The following is a 19,415-nucleotide window of genomic DNA, read 5'->3' on the forward strand; positions in this document are numbered from 1 at the left end:
CTACAAGTAAACAGTACATGAAATAACTAGGCAAAAGCAATTCTATAAAACCAGTCAACAAATTCTGTGAGCACAACTGCCTAACTCCATAGCTAAAACTAATCTAAAACCTGGGGAAATAAAAAAAGTTGTTAATAGGTGGTGAAAACCCACCAGGGTCAGAATCATGAGCTCCCTGCTCAGTTTAAAGAAATCTTTAAAGGTTCAAGTTATAAAGTCTAGATGAGTATACTTCAAATACTTCTTTATTAAAACAGAAGGCTGGAGTGTGAAAGTTAAGAAACTGAAAATTGACGTGGTAATTTTATTGTTTATTTGATAGCCTTTGTTAACTCACCACAACAATTCCTCCAATGTATTCAAAGGCACAATGTGCTATGCACCCATACTGAATAGTATATCCAAGAAGTCGAAGAGTCTTTCTAATGACATCTTGCAACATAGCAGTTTTATGGTTGTGCAGCTGGTCCTAGTTTAAGAGATCGGAAATACACCAAATATGAATTCTCACCATAGTACAAGCATTCAACAGAATTTATAAAATACACTAACATAAGATGCTACATTTCAAAAACCAGGATTCAAATTAATTTTCAGGGAGATTAATTTGGTCAAAAGTTCAAGAAGAATTTTAATGTGGGTTATGTGGAGCTGAAAAAAAATCACAGAAGCAACTTGTCCTCATTGCTTAAAAGCACAACTATCCTTCCAGCAAGACATTCCTAATGTAAACTACCACTTAGGCTTTCTTCTTAATCTCTCATTTCATTCATTACATATTTCGCATAATTAAAGAATTACAAAACATTGATACAAAACAAGTAACACAAACAATGAGAATAAGAGATTAAAATAACTAATTAACATGATTTAATTCAAGTTTTAGATAATAAAGATTTACTTTGCAGTTTTCTGGTAGCTGGTACTGGTAGACTGTGAACTGATGAATTTTGGCTATAACGTCATTCCAGAATTGTTTGTTTAGGCAAGTCCAGACTATGTTGTATGTAGTCTGCTTTTGGAGCCCAGCATCTCCAACATAAATCAGAACTATCAGAGTAAATTCCGTATGGTAAATTTCAACCTGTATGGAGTAAAAAAAATTTTTAGACCCTTTAAATGTCTTTATTAAGCATATTTGTTACCATTCCTTCACAAAAAGTCCCATGGTGGGTCACTTCACAATAAAACAGTAAATTACAATATACAGACAGCAAACAGTTAAACGTGCAATCAGTGAATAACATTTGAAGGAATGTTGTTAAATATGACCACTCTTGTTCTGAACTGGAAAATTAAAATCATCATTACATTTCTTCTTGAATGAGATTTGGGCTATTTGTGTTTGGGTAGCAAATTGTATATCTTACTAATCAGTTTCTGGGTGTTGAGATTTGTTTTACAAGAATCAAACGCCTAAACGTTATAAGGATGGCTGAATTTAGCATGTTACAATATATCTGACTTGAAAATATGGGGGGGGGGAACCAACCTTTCATGAGAGGGTTAATTGTTCATACATAATTGTTCATACATCCATCTGTAAATTGTTATGATATAGCTCCCCCATATATCCTTAAGTTTCATTCATTATGAAAGATGGGTGTCAAATGTGCACTCAATTTGGTACCATCCCAATATGGCATCCGCCAGACCCAGTCTAGATACCGTGGTACCTTGGCTTACGAACTTAAACCGTTCCGGAAGTCCGTTCTTAAACCAAAGCGTTCTTAAACCAAGGCATGCTTTCCCATAGCAGCGGGGGACTCAATTTACAAGTGGAACACACTCAACAGAAAGTGGAACATGTTCTGCTTCCAAGGCAAAATTCACAAACCAAAACACCTGCTTCCAGGTTTGCAGCGTTCTTAATCCAAGTTGTTCATAAACTAAGCTGTTCTTAAACCAAGGTACCACTGTATTCAAAACACAGAGGTGGTTCTGATGGGACAGAATCACAACACTAGCTTTCTGGCAGGTGTGCTGCCACTGCTGACCTGGAAGTAGAGGGCGAGGCAAAGGGAAGATCAGTGTAGTGCAAGTGCAACAACAGGAGTATCAGCTTTACCCAACTACTTCACCTGCACCACACATCACACCTCGCTCTTTCCCTCTTGGTAAGAGGCAGTGACACACCTGCCAGGAAGCTAGCATTGCAGCTCCACCCCACAAGGCAAGCTGCTTCTGTTATTATTTTGGATACTAGGCAATATAATAGATACGTGCCAGAAACACGAAGAGAAATACACATTACCCATTTCTTATAGAATATGTTTCCCTAACCCTACTGGAAGTTCTGACATCTCACTGTGGAATAGCTTTTGCCTCCTTTGTAGCCTCATCGCATTGCTGGCTCACAGTCACATTAAGACTTATCAAGATTCTCTTGTGTTATTTCCATTTAATGTGTTTCTATGAGAAAACAAAGTGCTTATTTCTGGGTGTCAAATGCATCAATTGAATATAGAAGAAACTTCTAAAACTTATATATGGAAATTAGATGACGACTGAAGCAAAACACATTAACACAATAACAGAAGCACAGTTGTCAAGAGAAAAACATTAATTAGCTCTCTACCTATCCAGTATCCCTATATCCACTTGTGGAGATCTTTGAAATTTTAGAGGAAAGGCAGAAAAAGCTTTAAATGATTGTGCAGCTAATTCCAGTGTTGGGATCGGAAAATTACTTTCATATTTACCATAAACGCAAAAAGTCAACTATAATGAGGAACAGAAGCCTATAGAGATGGTGGTCTTATTGTGGTTGTTTTTTCTTTAGTCAAAACTGACTTCTTGGCTGTTGTTGTTTTTAATTGTTTTCCATACCTGTCTGCTTTCCAAGCTGTTATCCTCCATGGGCTGAAATCTCTAGAATACTGTACCTAAGTATATCCAGGATTTAGCAGTCTTACTATAAGCTACTAATGCACTATTCAACAGTAACAGGCACAGAGAAACTATTTCAGTAACATGCTGGAATTGCTAACCCGCTATTCACAAAGTTGATATGTAAGGTATACCATTGGCAAAACCTTAAAATAAATTATCTTCCTTTTTGATGTATGCAGCGCCAGGAATATGGGCAAAAGGGCACACGTAAATTGAAACGGGAACAGCTGTATTCTGAACTAATTATGCTTTCAATCATAGTTTACTCAGAAGCCACAGAAAAAGTGTTGCACTTTAATCAGCCCAGGAAATTATAAGACTATGGGTAAAACCTTGATGTCAGAGGGCAAAATGCTGTGAGTTGAAAACATTTTTTGTAGGTAGTAAAAGAAAGATTGAGTGTCAGCAGATCTCTCAGTGTCATAGGACAGGTGGGAATTAATGACCACAAAGTATCTAGCAGGAGCTACAGTAACAAAGTCTCTCCTGCAATAATTGCTAGAATGGCCTCCTCGGTTAAAGAGCAATTTGAGCCTGAAAGAAATTGCTTAGTTGTCTAGTTCAAACACAATATGACTATAACAAGAGAAAGAAAGGCCCAGACACCTGCGGAGAGCATGAGAAAACATATACATAAGAATGTTAGGTGGTAAGCACTACATAAAATAAATATTTCATATGAAAACTTTTGGAAACCAACACACTCAAGATGTCAAGAACATGTGTAACGCAAGGAAAATATTGAAGTTAAAGCTCTGGCACAGATCTCATGAGGGCTCTTTGTCCAATTTTCTACTCATATATATGGGCCATTTCTTGTGAAATGATTTCATTTGATATTAAATTAGTCTGAGTGCTTATTACACCAGGCTTATTACAGAAACTGAGTCCTCCTCCTAAGGATGTCATTAAAGCATACAGTATGCTCTAAATATACAAAGCAGGCAGACTGTCCACTGTTCCATTCACAAAGTGTTAGGTTTTGACCATACCATGCTTTTAATAGCAGAAGAGAGAGTGCTTCAACATAATGGAGAGGTCGGGTAACTTCCCAAAGCGCTCCAAATATAAAAAGGGAGAGGTTTCCTATATCTTTCCAAGAATGTGCTGAGCAATGGAAGGAAAGAGGGAGAGAGAGAGATGAAGAGAAATTGTCATGTCAAAATTTATCAGGTGGAAGGGGCAGTACCGAAAGGAGAAGGGAAAATGGATACAGTACCAGGATATAGAGGTCCTACGCTGACCCATGAGAGTACAGGTGGTGACCATTTTGTGCAGGGGTTCCATTCCTGATCCCTGTGCGCATCGGCAGAGCACACATGAGCCAAACCCAACTCACCCAGCCCCTCCAGCCCCATTTTCAGGCCACTTCCGGGTCAGCAGCAACAAACACGTGCTTGGACATGCTGATTAGTTACACTGTTAAGTCAAGTGCTTCTGACCACTAGAATCTATTTTGGGGGGATGAGCTGTAATACACACTAATAGATGGAAGTCAGCTGTGGGATGCACAACTTTGTCTTGTTTTAACAGCCCTTTTAACTGAAGCTCCTGAGACTACAAAGAGTTTCTAGTCTTCGAACAAAGTGGTGATCCAGCATAATGAAGCACTGTGCTTCAGTTACAGTACTTGTAAATTTACATTAGAAGGCATATATTAGTGGCATTTCCCTGAAAAAATATTCTTCACACATTTCCTAAACAGTACTGCCTTAATTATAAAGAGATTAATGTAATACTTCAAGATGCTTAACCATTTGTTACACAGTACACTTGTCTGCAGGTAAATACAGCAAGTATAGACACCTATGCAACAAGAGTACTATTTGAACTACATATCACCAACTTTCATATACCTACAACCATGGGCATAAACATTCCTGCAGCCAAAATCTGTGTGGTGCACTGTGGAGAGAAGTTCACAAAATTGCGTAACCTTGTGCTAGGCTGTAAAACAGTTCAAAAGGTACGGTATATTACCTCTGTGCTCCCTTGAAAAAAACAGTTTGTGTGGTTCCCTAGATCATGCCTATGCAGCATGGTAATTTGTGTGTGTGCAGATTTCTTTTCAAGTGTGGGCCTTTATGGAGTGCAGCCTTAATTGCTTATGGCTAATTCATGACACTGATATGTACTATGCGATAACTCACTGTCAAGGCTTCATTCAAGAAATATAAACTGATGTGGGAAGACACTTATTCAGATTTGTGATATAAAATACACATTTTACCTGATACTTTTCATCCAGTCCAAAGTCAAATCTGAAATATAAATACAAGAATCTTTGCATTTTTCATTACCCGATTCCACCCCCACCCCTTGTTTATAAAATTAATCACAGCTAGCAGGGTGGAAATCGCTGTGAGCTTCATGAATGACATCCAAGAGATGGGAAAGGATTAGTTCACAGTTGCTGCCAGTTATAGCGCCAGGTGGCTTTTTCTGCAGCGAAGGTGTTAGCGATAATCCCATTACGCTGGTACTAAATCTTGCAGACATCAAAATTATCACCAAGGTTCCTTTTCATCCCATCCTTTCCAAATGACTGGAAGTCGCTTCACCTGAAAGAAGTCAAATCCACATGCAGCTGCTGTTTTAGCAGCCAGCAGACTCCCCGAGAATGCCAATCGTGATCCAATTTCGCTGTGCTGGTGGCCCCTATTCCCTGTCCAATAATACATCTGTTAAAAAATCCTACAGCTACAAATCAAGTTTAATCCTACCAGGGACCTCATGTTGGTCTTGTCTTCCAAAAAGGCAGCAGGTTCTGCTGTCTATCTCTGCTAGTGTCTGGGGAATACCCTTTAAATCTCAGTCCTACTTAGAAGAATAAGCTAAGGATCACAAAACATGACCTTAAAAACCCCGATATGACTATATTCTGACCCAGAGGCATTCATTCTAGGTGAAGATTAGAACTTTGCATAATAAGATTACACAGCAAGTGAATGATATCAAGGGACTATCCATATGCAGCCGCCTGGTTTTCTATAGAGAGCCTGTGCTCTGCAATATGCAGTGTAGACGAAACAGAGCTTTGCCTTTCTAGATGAAGTAAAATAGATTCACATAAATTAGTTGGCCATTTCCAGATTCCTAAATCCCCTATTACATCTTTTATTGACAGCTCCTGTGAGGATAGCACAATCATTATTTCTTTTTTGCTGTTGGCTTCTGAAACAATGGAGCTCTCTAAGTGAAATGTACATGGACTGTGTGTGGAAATTAACATCTTGTTTGCTGTAATCTTGGATTACAATTGACATTGTGCATAATAAAAGCAGGAAACAGGGATAGAATTATCCTCTTCCTGAAACCAAAGGCTTTCTCAAATTCATGAAATAAATAGTGTAAGATAAGAATTTTTAAAATGTTGTTGCCATTCATATATAATCTTAAAACCAATTAAATACACAACTAAGTAAGCCAAATATATTTTTTAATTTAATATACTCAAATCCTCCCTGTTAATTAATCATGTTTGCTGTGGACACATAAATTTATCAATAAGCTTACTGATTATGAACATTTTTGTTTCTGTGCTGTCTTACTAAGGGTACCTGATTATAACTACTTTCTTCTTAATAAATTCCAACTGAAATCAATGAAACGTACATATACATGTGTATATTGCACCTTGACGTTTATGTGAGTTGTAGAATTTTGAGATATATCAATCCATCTTTTTTTCTGGAAAAATAAAGAAGTCAATACTTTATTGATTTTAACTCATTATTAGAAAAACAAGCTCCATGCACATACAAAATGGAAGGGGCCAAATGTTTTTATCATCTGTGTCACCAGTTTCACATTTTAGGATTAATACTTGAAATGTAAAGGTACATCATACATGTTCTGCATGGTAAGATATCAGCCATAAACAGGCTAAATACATATTGCAAGATTGCAAATAATTAAACAAGGTTGTGCAATCCCAAACCACAGCAAAATTTGAAGACGTGTAAGAACCATCTGAGTTGCCATATGTCCATATTGTACTGGAAGAAGCAGAAAGTTAAGCCTTCCTTGAAATGTACCGTATTTTTCGCTCTATAAGACGCACCGGATCATAAGACGCACCTAGTTTTTGGAGGAGGAAAACAAGAAAAGAAATATTCTAAATCTCAGAAGCCAGAACAGCAAGAGGGATCGCTGTGCAGCGAAAGCAGCAATCCCTCTTGCTGTTCTGGCTTCTGGGATAGCTGCGCAGCCTGCATTCGCTCCATAAGACGCGCACACATTTCTCCTTACTTTTTAGGATGGAAAAAGTGAGTCTTATAGAGCAAAAAATACGGTAACTACAGAAGAGGTCTGAAATGTAAGTAGCCTTCAGAACCATTCACCAGTTTGCTGAAGAAAGGGATTTCTTCCTCAATCAGCTTTCCAAAATCTTTATTCACGAAACTGCTTCTGTATTGCTGGTATCATGACATACATCTGTAACTAATGGCTATCAATATGTAAGTGAGAATTATTTACCGCTTCTCTGGAAATTAGTAGTCCTAAAGCTGTCTGAGCGCACGGAGTACAGGTGCTAGACATGGTGTCATTTTGCATGCAAGGGTCATTTTCGTAGGGGCAGTCAACACAGATACGTGTTTTCTTTTGGTGTTGAGCTAAAAGTTTTTGGTCATCAGCTTTTGCCTTGAAAGTAAGAGGCTAGGTTCATAAGGGCTTTTGGAATTTGAGGAGGGGTTACCTATGGTTTTTGAGTGGTGGGAGTTACCAGTTGGTGGGTACTTAAGTTCTAATAAGTCCTTTCCTCTCCCATTTATACTGCTGCAAAAGCTCACTGTGACAGCCACTTTCCATCTGCCACCCTTCAAATGTGGAAAGAAGCTACATGATGATGTAACCTCATTAGAAGGGTTATGGCAGGGGAACAACCACTTCCATCAGGGACTGCCTCCACAACGTCCACTGGAATCACAGTGCATCAAGACATAGCATTGTTCTAGGTCCTTCTGCAGGGAGGGAGAATGGCTGCTCGTAGGCAGCTGCCACAAAAAGGTCTTTTTACAACTTCAGGACCCAGTAGCCACTCCTAGCCTAAAACTCACTCCCCTCCCCCAGCCCTGATTTTCAAAAAAACTTCAGAAGGAAAGTGAACCCATCAGGGATATCCAACCCATTCCAGGGTGTGCTTTGCGCCCAGGAGATCCAATTCACACAGAAAGTTTCTGCATGAGGACGAGGGCTTCCCCAATGGCTTAAATGTCAGGATCATCTCTGCACATGTATGCTTGTTAGATGTGTAGAGTTTATTGTCATTTAAGTCAATAGGAAACTGGTATTACCGGTATATGTACTGCCCATATGAAGGATGGGTAGAAATTATTGAAAACTGTAAATAATAGGCGGAGAATTTGCCCAAACTATTATATTTTGTATACATCTTATGACACTACATAATTTTTCTACATAAATTCTCAACACATATCTTTCCAACCATCTTTAAATATCTAACACCCATGTCTATGTACACACTTTTGGATGAAAGCCCCATTGCTTTCTATGGTCCTAGCTACTTAGACAAAAACTGGGATGCATATGACCAGAGTAATAGTGTATGGAACCACATTAGATAATTAACACTCCATTAATACTCATTTGAGGCTGTTGCATTTATGTGACAAATAATAGAAATCAATATTTAATCACATGGCTATATTTTCCTCTATTTTTGGATAAGCATTACAAATACACAGTTTCTAAACATGAATAGATGAGTGCAATGATATTCAGTCTAAGTTAATCCCCAGACATCTAAATCCATGAATAAAAAATCATCAGGTTTAAATACACTGAGCCTATTAAGCAAGAACAAAAGCATATGCACAAAAGAGCTTTTAATATATTTCAAAGCCCACAAGAGCCATGGTCTCATTAAAATTATAAATTACTCAAACATGGAATGAAGATTCAAACTGCAGTGCAGCTAAGCAGATTACAGAAAACCTCGCGTTCCATATGATAACACACCATGGCCCTCCCAGATGGGGGCCTGGAACAAAAAAGGCCATCACTGCAGCTAGGGAAAACCACCTTGTGATCTCTGGTTTCTGTTCAGCAGATGACAGCCAAATAATATGTTGATTATTCTGTTTGTGCTGCTAAGCTTGTAAGATGGCATAAAAGCGATATGATCTATTGTGAACTCAATGCTAATGTGTTGCTCTACTCATAAATGATATACTGAACGTATTTGGAAACAATCTTTTATCTTTTAGGCCACTTTTTAAATGCATCAAATAAAATAAAAGGCAGCACCAAACATTATTAAATATGATGTTTTTAAGTAAAAGAGAAGGGGGAAACCTGGCATAGCAAAGACAAACAAGCCTCAGTCATCGCTTTGTGAAGTCAGAGGTCATATTTCTATTGTATTTAATGGGGTTTGGATCAAGCCCTTCACAAGTCAAGTACAGCCAACTTTTTCTACATCAGTATCATGTTAAAAAATTGAAGGCCTGAACTTAAAAGCAACAATACAGCTTTAACTTTGAATGGTCATATAAGTGTGTGTGTGTGTACACCATTTATTTTATTTATTTATTTTTTTGTGTGTGTATATATGACCATTTATATATATATATATATATATATGCATATTTAAAAATTTACAAAAGGAAAAAATGTTTTGAGTCTCTGCCATTTCGTTTATAGCAGTACCTGTTGATATGACTACTTACTATCTTTATATCATATAATTTGTGTTTCCTGGTACAGAAGTACTGATAGCCTTCTAATAACTAATCAGAGTTATGTAGCAGAATAGAGTTTTACTGTTGCCATATTTGTTTCTGAGACTAAGACCTGGCATATCAAGAGGTCATAAAGAAAGCAGTTGTCATATTTAAGGAAAAGCCATTCTGAAGAACTACTGACCTCTTCCATTGCTTCCAAAATGTTAATGAGCAAGTGAAACAGGATTCACAGATGTTTCTTATTTTCAGTCAGATGCACACAAGACCCACAAATGCAATTTGTGTCGTTGGTTAAATGAAAGTAGATATGAACTATGTTTCGAACAATAACATTGCTAGGTGATAGTAAATTACTTCCTACAAATCCCTCTTCAAAACTCAAGTCTCTGGGAAGCCTTTGGAACAACACCCAAGTCCCAGGAAACCAAGGTCAGACCTATCATTAGGCAGAGTGAAGCAAGTGCCTCAGGCAACTATCTGGAGGTGGGGGGCAGTAAAGGCAGCCCCCCCCCAGGTTTTTCCACTGAGCCTTCTGGCTGTGCCCTTCAGTCATAACACCCCCATAAATAGCTGGCTGCCCTCAGGTATACTTAAATAAAATCCACTGTCAGTCCAAGTGGCTTCTGTACACAGAATGGGGAAGAAGGTCCCCTCTTGTCCTTTTATTGGTAGCAAAATGTTTAGGACCAGCCTTGCAACTTGTTGTTAAGTATGCCAAGGTACATGTAATCAGTATAACTGCATATTCGTCTCCTGTTTATCATGCCACCTCGTGCCTTTCCCTATAACAAATAGATGCAATTAGCTACCTGAAACAAAGGAACATTTACTTATACTTAACTTTGAGCACTAATTTCTCATCCTCAACATAGTGACCTGGATCCTAACAAACTTTCAACTCATGGAATTGAGTTCAGTTCATTGAAAAGGGCTTTCCTGTCTCCCCTGTTCTTCTGTAACCCTTGGCCATAGCTGTCAACTTTCAAATTTGAAAATAAGGGATCAGCAGCCTCGAAAATAAGGGATCAGCATCCTCACCTGTCCCGGGGACAGTCTACGGGATATCTAATAATCTGGGATAGCAGCAGGAAACGGCACTGGACTAAGGGAATTTCACGCAAAAAAAGGAAAGGTGGACAGCTATGCCCTCGGCATGCATACACCCTGAACGTTTAGGGACGAAGATCCCTCTAAAATAGTGTGGCACCCGCCCTAATCTTTCATGGGTTCCATGTGCTTACCCAGGGTTTGTGTTTCCTTCGGAATGAGGTACAGTGGAGACTGTGCTGTCTTTATGATACATGGTTCATTTACACATATATAAAACCAGATTCTACAATGGAGGGGTTCACAGCATTAAAGGGTCTTGCTTCTCCCATAGCCGCAGGCTTGGATTCAAACAGTTCTCAAACATTGCTCTGACTCTCTCTCCAGCTGACAACTTTACTTCCAGGTCACATCACTCCAACTCCACTCTAAACTCAGGTTTTGCCCTTCTAACTAGGAGTTGAGGGAGTGGCCTCACCCATTTGCTATCTCACATAGAGCTCCTTTCCCTTGTTTCCCTTAATTGTCCATCAAACAGGCTATGACTTCAATACAGGAAGCTAGCCTGGGTTATATTTTAACACTTGCTGGATCCAGAGGTTAGAAGGATTTCACATACAGCCTACTTCCCTCCCACCCACCCCCACAAAGCCCTCATAATTTTAGGATGGAATGTGGCACCCGGGATAACTGCAGAATAAGAAGGGGTGAGTTGCTGTGACACCTCCCCCCAGCCAATTGCGATGGTCATGGGGCACACAGTGGGAGGAAAAAGGGGGGGGGGGGACTCCATTGTGCAAGTGGAAGTCCTTGTGAAGGGCTTCTACTAATGGGGCTGCTTAGGCAAATCCCACACCAGGATATTAAGTATTTCTAAATAAATAAACACTACTCATTTTAATGGAATTTATTTCCAAGTTAGGTATCATTAGGACTACACCCTTGATGTAGTTTATGTACTTCCTTAATCTTTGCACTAGTACAAGTCATGCATTATCTCTTCCATTTGCTCTGTGTATGTTTTCCTGTTTCAAATATGTACACCTTTTCTGTTTTGAATATGCACAGTACACATTAGAAGTGCTGCCTACCAATGACAAATATTATCTGAGCAAGAACTCTATAAACCTTGGAAAAACCCATATGCATAATGACCTGTGCTGTCCTGCAGTAAAATTTAATAGCCTGTTTTTTCAAAGATACTGAACTTACTGAATAATGGCAGATAACACAGTACATTCAGCTGCTAGTTCAAGCATTAGTAAAACAAACACGGTGGAAGAAATGCCTTACATCCTGGGATCTTAAATTTTTCAAGGTCTTGAAAACACTATCACTGTATTGGTTGTAATTCATAAAAATAACTATTTAGAGGACTGTTTATGGGATTGTTCTCAGAGATAATTTGTTTGGTCGAAATTCATCTGAGTGATCATCAGACAATGAAAACGTCTTTTGGTTTTCACTGACATGTGTTAACAGAAAGCAAATTTCCTTCAGCTTAGATATTTCTACCATTGTTTAACACTTTTATTCTTCTCAGATCAAAGATGATTAAAGCATGCTATAATTTAGACTCCTGGTACAGACTTTTAAAAAGTGTAAATACTATTGTGAGATATTTCTGTTGGAATTCAAACTGAAATTGGTATTGCTCGTCAGAAGCAAAGAATCCCTTATGGGGGGAAAACTTATACAAGACTTGCCCATATTTGAAAAGATGTTGCTACTGAGTAACCAGCAGTATTTTTTTCTCCCTGAGTTGAAACAGTCAAATAAAAATATAAAACATTATGTGATTTTAAAAAAAAATCACATAAAAACACATTACAATCATAATCAGTTCAAAAGAGGAGCAAACTATTGGGATACTAACTCTCAACAGTCCAACCAAAAGGTATGTCTATGTCTTTAGTTGATATCAGAAGACTGCTAATGAGGGTGCCAACCGCATCTCCATCAGGAGAGAGTACCACAGCCAGAAGACCACAACACAGAATGTTTTTACCCATATTCCTGTACAACATGCTATGCCTATAGATGGGACTCAAAGAAAGGACTTCCCTGAAGAATCACAGCTCAGGTTGGCAGATATTGGGAGGGGTGTTCCTTTTAGTCCTTGGGTCCTAAGCCATTTAAGGTTTTATATACTAGTGTCAACACAATGAGTTGGTTCTGGTGATTAACAGGTCACCAGAGCAGCTATATAATCCCATTTTTCTGCCCCACTTAATAACATTGCAGCTGTGTTCTGTTCCAGCTTCAGCTTCTGGATCATTTTCACAGATACTTCTACACAGAGTGCATTGCAGTAGACCAATCATGTAGTCGCTAGAGCATGAACAACTGACATCTGACTATCCCTGTTCAGGAGTGGACAAAGTCAGCAAACCAGCAGAAGCCAGAAACGTGTGGGAAACAACACTCTCACTATGTCCCCGATGCATAATGTCAGAGCCACCCTGGGTCCCAGCTCACAAGAGACCAAAGTCCAGTCCAAGCTATATACAAAAGGTTTTATTGAAGATCATTGTCGTCATTACATCCAAACTCCGTGGCTCCGCATCTGTTACCCTTAGATGTTAGAAGTCCCCTCTGAGTCCGTCCCTCCCCTGCACCAATTTAAGAGGCTTGTACTGCTCCACCTTTTCCTCTCTTTCCTTTTCCGCAGGGTCTTCCTGCCCCCCTGTCTTCCCTCTTTCCGGGACTCCCCAGAGGCTGAGTCTTCTCCCGCCTGCTCCCCCCTCCTTCGTGCTTTGGCACCAGGCTCCTCCTCAGAGCTCTCCTCATTTCCGCGCGCCTCTATATTTGAACTTGGCGCGCGTACGTTGCCTCTGACCTTCCTTTCTACAGTTACGCTGCTCTCGGTACTACACTCCTCCCTTTCAGGCAGGACGTCTTGCTCCGAACTCCTCCCCCTTCCTCCTTCCTGTCCTGCTCTTTCTGACACACTGGCAACTCCCCCCCCTCCACTCCTTTCCGACGGAGGAGCTGGTCCCGCTTTGCCACTCCCACTGGGGATTCCCTCTTCGTTCCCCTCTTTCTGACTGCTTCCCTCTCTATTGCCCCTTGGCCTGACCAGGGGGGCTCCCTTCTGGGAATCCTCTGATTCGCTAGACGGACTTTGGGACAACCTCGGCTCGTTGTCGTCCTCTTCCTCCTCGCCCTCGCTCTCTGTCTCCTCTCTCCCTAAAACCCTGACATCCATCCCCCCCTCGAAGCCCCCCCTTCCCCCCTTCCGCTCATCGGGTGCAGGTTGTGGAAGCTGCCGCTCTTCGGAGGCGGACGCAGGATACAGATTCTGCACCTCCATCTCCTCTGTTTGCAGTTCCTGGCAGCGCTTCTCCATTTCGTCATGCTTCTTCTGAGACGCAAGGACTGCAGCAGTGAGTTCGGAAACTGTAGTTCGCAGCGCTGTCAACTGCTCCTCCGCACTCATGGCTGTCACCGTTCGTGAGCTTTGCAAAAAAAAAAATTTTGCGTTCTCTGAGAGGGGACTTTCTGTCAGAGCCACCCTGGGTCCCAGCTCACAAGAGACCAAAGTCCAGTCCAAGCTATATACAAAAGGTTTTATTGAAGATCATTGTCGTCATTACATCCAAACTCCGTGGCTCCGCATCTGTTACCCTTAGATGTTAGAAGTCCCCTCTGAGTCCGTCCCTCCCCTGCACCAATTTAAGAGGCTTGTACTGCTCCACCTTTTCCTCTCTTTCCTTTTCCGCAGGGTCTTCCTGCCCCCCTGTCTTCCCTCTTTCCGGGACTCCCCAGAGGCTGAGTCTTCTCCCGCCTGCTCCCCCCTCCTTCGTGCTTTGGCACCAGGCTCCTCCTCAGAGCTCTCCTCATTTCCGCGCGCCTCTATATTTGAACTTGGCGCGCGTACGTTGCCTCTGACCTTCCTTTCTACAGTTACGCTGCTCTCGGTACTACACTCCTCCCTTTCAGGCAGGACGTCTTGCTCCGAACTCCTCCCCCTTCCTCCTTCCTGTCCTGCTCTTTCTGACACACTGGCAACTCCCCCCCCTCCACTCCTTTCCGACGGAGGAGCTGGTCCCGCTTTGCCACTCCCACTGGGGATTCCCTCTTCGTTCCCCTCTTTCTGACTGCTTCCCTCTCTATTGCCCCTTGGCCTGACCAGGGGGGCTCCCTTCTGGGAATCCTCTGATTCGCTAGACGGACTTTGGGACAACCTCGGCTCGTTGTCGTCCTCTTCCTCCTCGCCCTCGCTCTCTGTCTCCTCTCTCCCTAAAACCCTGACACATAATATCTGCTGCGGAAGAGAATAGCAGCCTGGGGCACTCATAGCGCTACCTTAACATGTCACTGTTGAAACTGGTACACAGATTGATTCCATTCACAGTATTTCCTTAAACAATAAAAATCAATGGGTGGTAGTGAACCATGTTTTACTTAGAGTAGATCCATAAAATTTTCAATGGGTCTACTCTGAGTAAAACACAGTTGAACACCACCCAAAGCTTCTGCAAATGACATTTTACTTTCCTCACAGAACATCATTCCAATTTAAAGTAGGACATAAGCTGTAAACTTTACCATTTCTTGGTAAAGAAATGGTACCATTTCTTGGAGCAAATATAATTTCTTGGAGCAAAAGAAATTGCTCCCTTAGATGTCTTTCTCCCTCCCATCTCTTCTATTTATTTATTTATTTATTTATTTAATTCATTAACTAAAATTTCATACCATTTAACTGTAAATAAGACCACTAAGCGGATATGTCAGCCTTCTAGCATTAAAGTACTACCAACTTCTTGATGTAGAAAAAGGGAAGTCAGTTCTGTGGATAGCTTTTTCAGTACAGCTCTTCTTACCAGAAAGCTACCTATGAGACTCATACATACCCCACCCCATGAGAAGTTACAATAATGAATAGTCCTTTGATGCTAGAGAAACAGAAACTATGTGTATCAGTGGGAAAAGTTCTAGAGACCTGATGTCAGATCAGAGACTCTCATCTTTGCCATGGACTCTTGGTGTGGCCCCAGGCAATTCATGCTCTCCAACTCTTAATTATCTATCACTAATATGGGAGTGAAAGTCAGTTCAGACATCCAAAGGATGGGAAAAATATAAAGCATGAATGGTATCTCATAGTGATCTGCTTCAAAGTGTCACCTGATTTCCTTGTGTGCCCGTACACAAATGCATATGAACCTGCACCTTACATGTGTTCGTGGTAACAACTGATGTTAAAATAAAAGGCTTGATAATAAGCTTCTAAAGCACTTGCAGTAATAGTAGTACTACTTGCAGTAGTAGTACATGCTGTTTCACAACCTGGCAACTTGAGACATGTCTTTGTTTGATTCTTGGAAGTCATAAAAATGTAAAACAATTATAATGCCCACTTTCTGTGCTCATTTCAGCCTGGAGAAAAACTGAAAAATATGGGAGGGAATCAAAAAGGGTAGAGCCGAACACACAGGAAAATCATATGCATCTAATATAACCCACAAGAGCTCATGGTATACTAACAGTGCAATTCTGTACATGTCTACTCAGAAGTAAGCCCTACTGAATTCATGGATACTTACTTACTCATACTATATATGACTGCAGCCTGAATTGTTAAGACATTGAGATGCTACTAGATTATCTGCAGTTTATCAGAAAGTAAGTTTTCTTAGGCGAGAATTGATCCAATCTATTCTATAGCATACAAAGATATAGTTCATTATGAGAAAATAATTTTCCAGCACCAAAATTCCTAATTTTCCTCATGTTAAATTCCTCGTGTTAAATATTCAGCTAATTTCACCAAGCTAGGATTACACCATTTATATTATATTATTGAAACCTTGGAAATAATAGTATGCATTTCTTTTTTGTGTTCCTTTTTAATATTCAGGAAGCTTTTAAAAGTCAGCAATAATTATTTTAATCTATGCTCTCTGTTTTTCCTTGGGATGGTTCCCAGAAAGACCCATCTCCACAATACCATCTATTGTTTGTACAATATGGCCGCAATCCATAGCCCCAGCAATGAGATGGAAGACATCAAGTTTGCCCAGGGAACTTTGATTTTCCATAGCAAATTGTGGACTAGCACTACTTGTACACACCAGTCTGTCTTTCTGGAATGCAGCCACTATAATTAAGTTGGCACTTATAAAATATATATAAATCCATGTATTTTTCATGAAATTATATGACTTAAAAAAACAAAACTTCAGCCTTAACACTTCACTACACGAGCAAGCTTGCAATTTGGATGGGTTATATCCGTGCAACAAAGAAAACAATACAACAGGTTTGAAGCACCACAGAATACCACCATGGTCAGGATCCAAGAGCTAAGAAACAACTTTTCAGCCTCTAATAATATGTACAATGACTTGGGAGTAAGCTCCACTGAACATGGTGGGTTTTTTATTCTTTTAGCAGCAGCTGTCTGTATGGCACTTTAGAGGACAGGTTCCTGCCCCAAGAAGCTTGCACACAAGAAACAACACAAGAAGGGAAGGCAACAGGCAGTTGTTTCCATTAAAGATGCTTAGAGTTAGTTACAGGCCCAGTTACAGTAAGGCATGAGAAGTAGTGGTTACATCAAAGCCTTAACAGAAAAGGTGGATTTTGTAGAGATGCTTGAAGAGAAGTGGCATCGCACAGGCATTCGGGGAAGAAATTCCAAAATGCCTATGACTGGGTGGCATGTTATGGAACTTGCTGGGTGCAATGTGTTTTCAAAATGTTGGCTTCTGGACTGAAGGTACTAGATTTCTCAAGCTTATCCCCTCTTTGTTTGTAAAGGGATTAAGAAAATGAAGCCATCATCTTTGCACCTGTAGTCTCTGACCCATTCTATTGAAACACCTAAGAACATCTCAAGAAGCTTGAGCTCACAGCACAGACACTTCAGGGAGCAGTACCGCATGGCTGGTAGCTTTCCTTGTCAGATGACTCAACAGTTAATCTGATTTAGTGACTATAAAACTTTAATCAACAAAATCCAATACTATTACATTCCAGAACTGATGAGAAAAGAGGGTTTTGTGTATAAAGGACAGGTGCCGCTAAGAAGATTATTTAAAATAGCAATGTAACTGACGACAGTGCAGGTGTTACCCCCTACACTAAATCATCTGCTTCTCTCCTTCAGTATGAGAAACAATGATGAAAGTATTCAAATTAGCATAGTTTTGTGAAAATAAGAATTATAGAATTTTATAAATTCAAATACAGATTTTAATATTTACACCATATGAAAAAAGAAACAAAATGTCTCATCATGCTAAAAAGTACCTTATAGCATTACGGTATGTTAAATTTTGTAACTTTCAAATTTCAAAAATTAGGGGTGCTAAAAACTTGTAACATGACTTGGGAGTTCAGAATATATTTTGGTTAAATTAATATAATTTTGCTTTGCTTGGTAAGTAAAATGTGCGTAAAATTGCATAGAAATTGTTAAAAAATGGTTACCAAGTAATTGCAGTTATATTTAATATTAATATTATTATCATTATCATTTAGCATTATCTGATATTTTCAGAAGGTAAAACTAAAATTCCAAAAGAAGTTTATGTGCTTCTTCATTAAATGCAGACTTACCAAGCTAAATCTTGTCCAATCAAAAAATAATAGATTTTAACTCACGCCCAATAACATATTTTTAAGGCCCTCACTAAAGAAATTTACAAAAAAAAAGTTTCACCCCCTAAAATGACCTTGCTTGCATCTAGTTGCAACCTGACTTTGGAATGTATTGGCCCATACCCATTAGCAGATAGATGCTTACAGTTTTTAAAAATTATTTATAACTCAGATAGAATGTACACCACAGATCAGGAAAGATCTCACCAAAGCCAAGAGGATGCCAGCATGGTTAATGAGCAGTGTCACGGGAGATATTAGAGGCAATAAGGCTCATGTCAGGAAACAGAAGTCTTTTCCAAATGAGAATAAAAAGGAACCTGAACTGTGGCAAAAGAAATGAAAGCAGATACTGAAGGATGCAAAAATTTGCACAGTGTGTTATTGAAACATTAAGGGCATCCTAAAAGAGAAAAAGGAGACGGAAACTGAAGGGATTCTTTGCATTGACTTCAGTGTGGAAGATGTTGAGCAGACCCCTGTGCCTGAAGTAACGTTCTCAGGAAGGGAAAGTGAGGAAAATAGTGATGGCAAAAAGTTCTTATTGGCCTAGATAGAATAAAAAACAAAAAACAAACCAATCTTTGGGTCCAGATATGACATTAACACAAGTATTCTTAAAGAATCTGGTGATGGGAGAAAAGACCCAATAATCTTCTGAAGTAGTCACATCTGTGGATGAAACATTTTTCAACATTTTGCCAGCGCTCTATACTTGTCCGTCCCTGTGCACTTTCACTAGTGCACTGATCTCAACAGAAGATATATATAGCTGAAGGCAAGTCCAGGTTCAAGAGTTCAGTGGCAATGCATATGTTAAAATGCAAATAGAGGATGCTTCAAATTGCTCTGCAAGGCAAATTGTAACAGTCTACTGACCCACCCTGTGAACCAGGATCCCACCCTTTGCCACCCTTCCCTCTCCATGGCCTGCAGCAGGGTAAATATGAAGTGGGAACCCAATATGCACAACAGAAAGGTATACACAAGATTTCACTGCCATATAAGGCAATTTAAATTGGTATCCATGTACAAGTTCCAATGGGTTTCCACAGCCAAGGTCAAGCAAGTGATTAAGAGTGCTACTCTGCATTAATCCTGGAGAGCTAACGTGGCTTTTCCGCCGTGTAGCCAGAACCTTCTGAGTCATGTACAATG

General features: G+C 39.9%; 1 protein-coding gene across 4 annotated transcripts in view; it reads right to left on the reverse strand.

Moving 5' to 3' along the window:
- IMMP1L (inner mitochondrial membrane peptidase subunit 1) overlaps window positions 1-19,415 on the reverse strand; it is a 33,031-nt gene that overhangs the window by 12,958 nt on the left and 658 nt on the right. The window contains exons 2-4 of one of the 4 annotated variants that reach the window (XM_081836476.1): window positions 2,302-2,412; window positions 902-1,084; window positions 338-469 (exon numbers count right to left, since the gene is read on the reverse strand). In XM_081836476.1, coding sequence (XP_081692602.1) covers window positions 338-442 — 105 coding nt within the window. In that variant the 5' untranslated portion in view covers window positions 443-469; window positions 902-1,084; window positions 2,302-2,412. Of the gene's footprint in view, window positions 1-337; window positions 470-901; window positions 1,085-2,254; window positions 2,413-19,415 lie in introns of all 4 variants that reach the window. The other 3 variants (XM_081836475.1, XM_081836474.1, XM_081836477.1) reach the window with 3 other exon arrangements.

This window comes from Podarcis erhardii (assembly GCF_964252035.2).
Source record: "Podarcis erhardii genome assembly, chromosome: 1".
In the NCBI taxonomy this organism is placed as follows: Eukaryota; Metazoa; Chordata; class Lepidosauria; order Squamata; family Lacertidae; genus Podarcis; species Podarcis erhardii.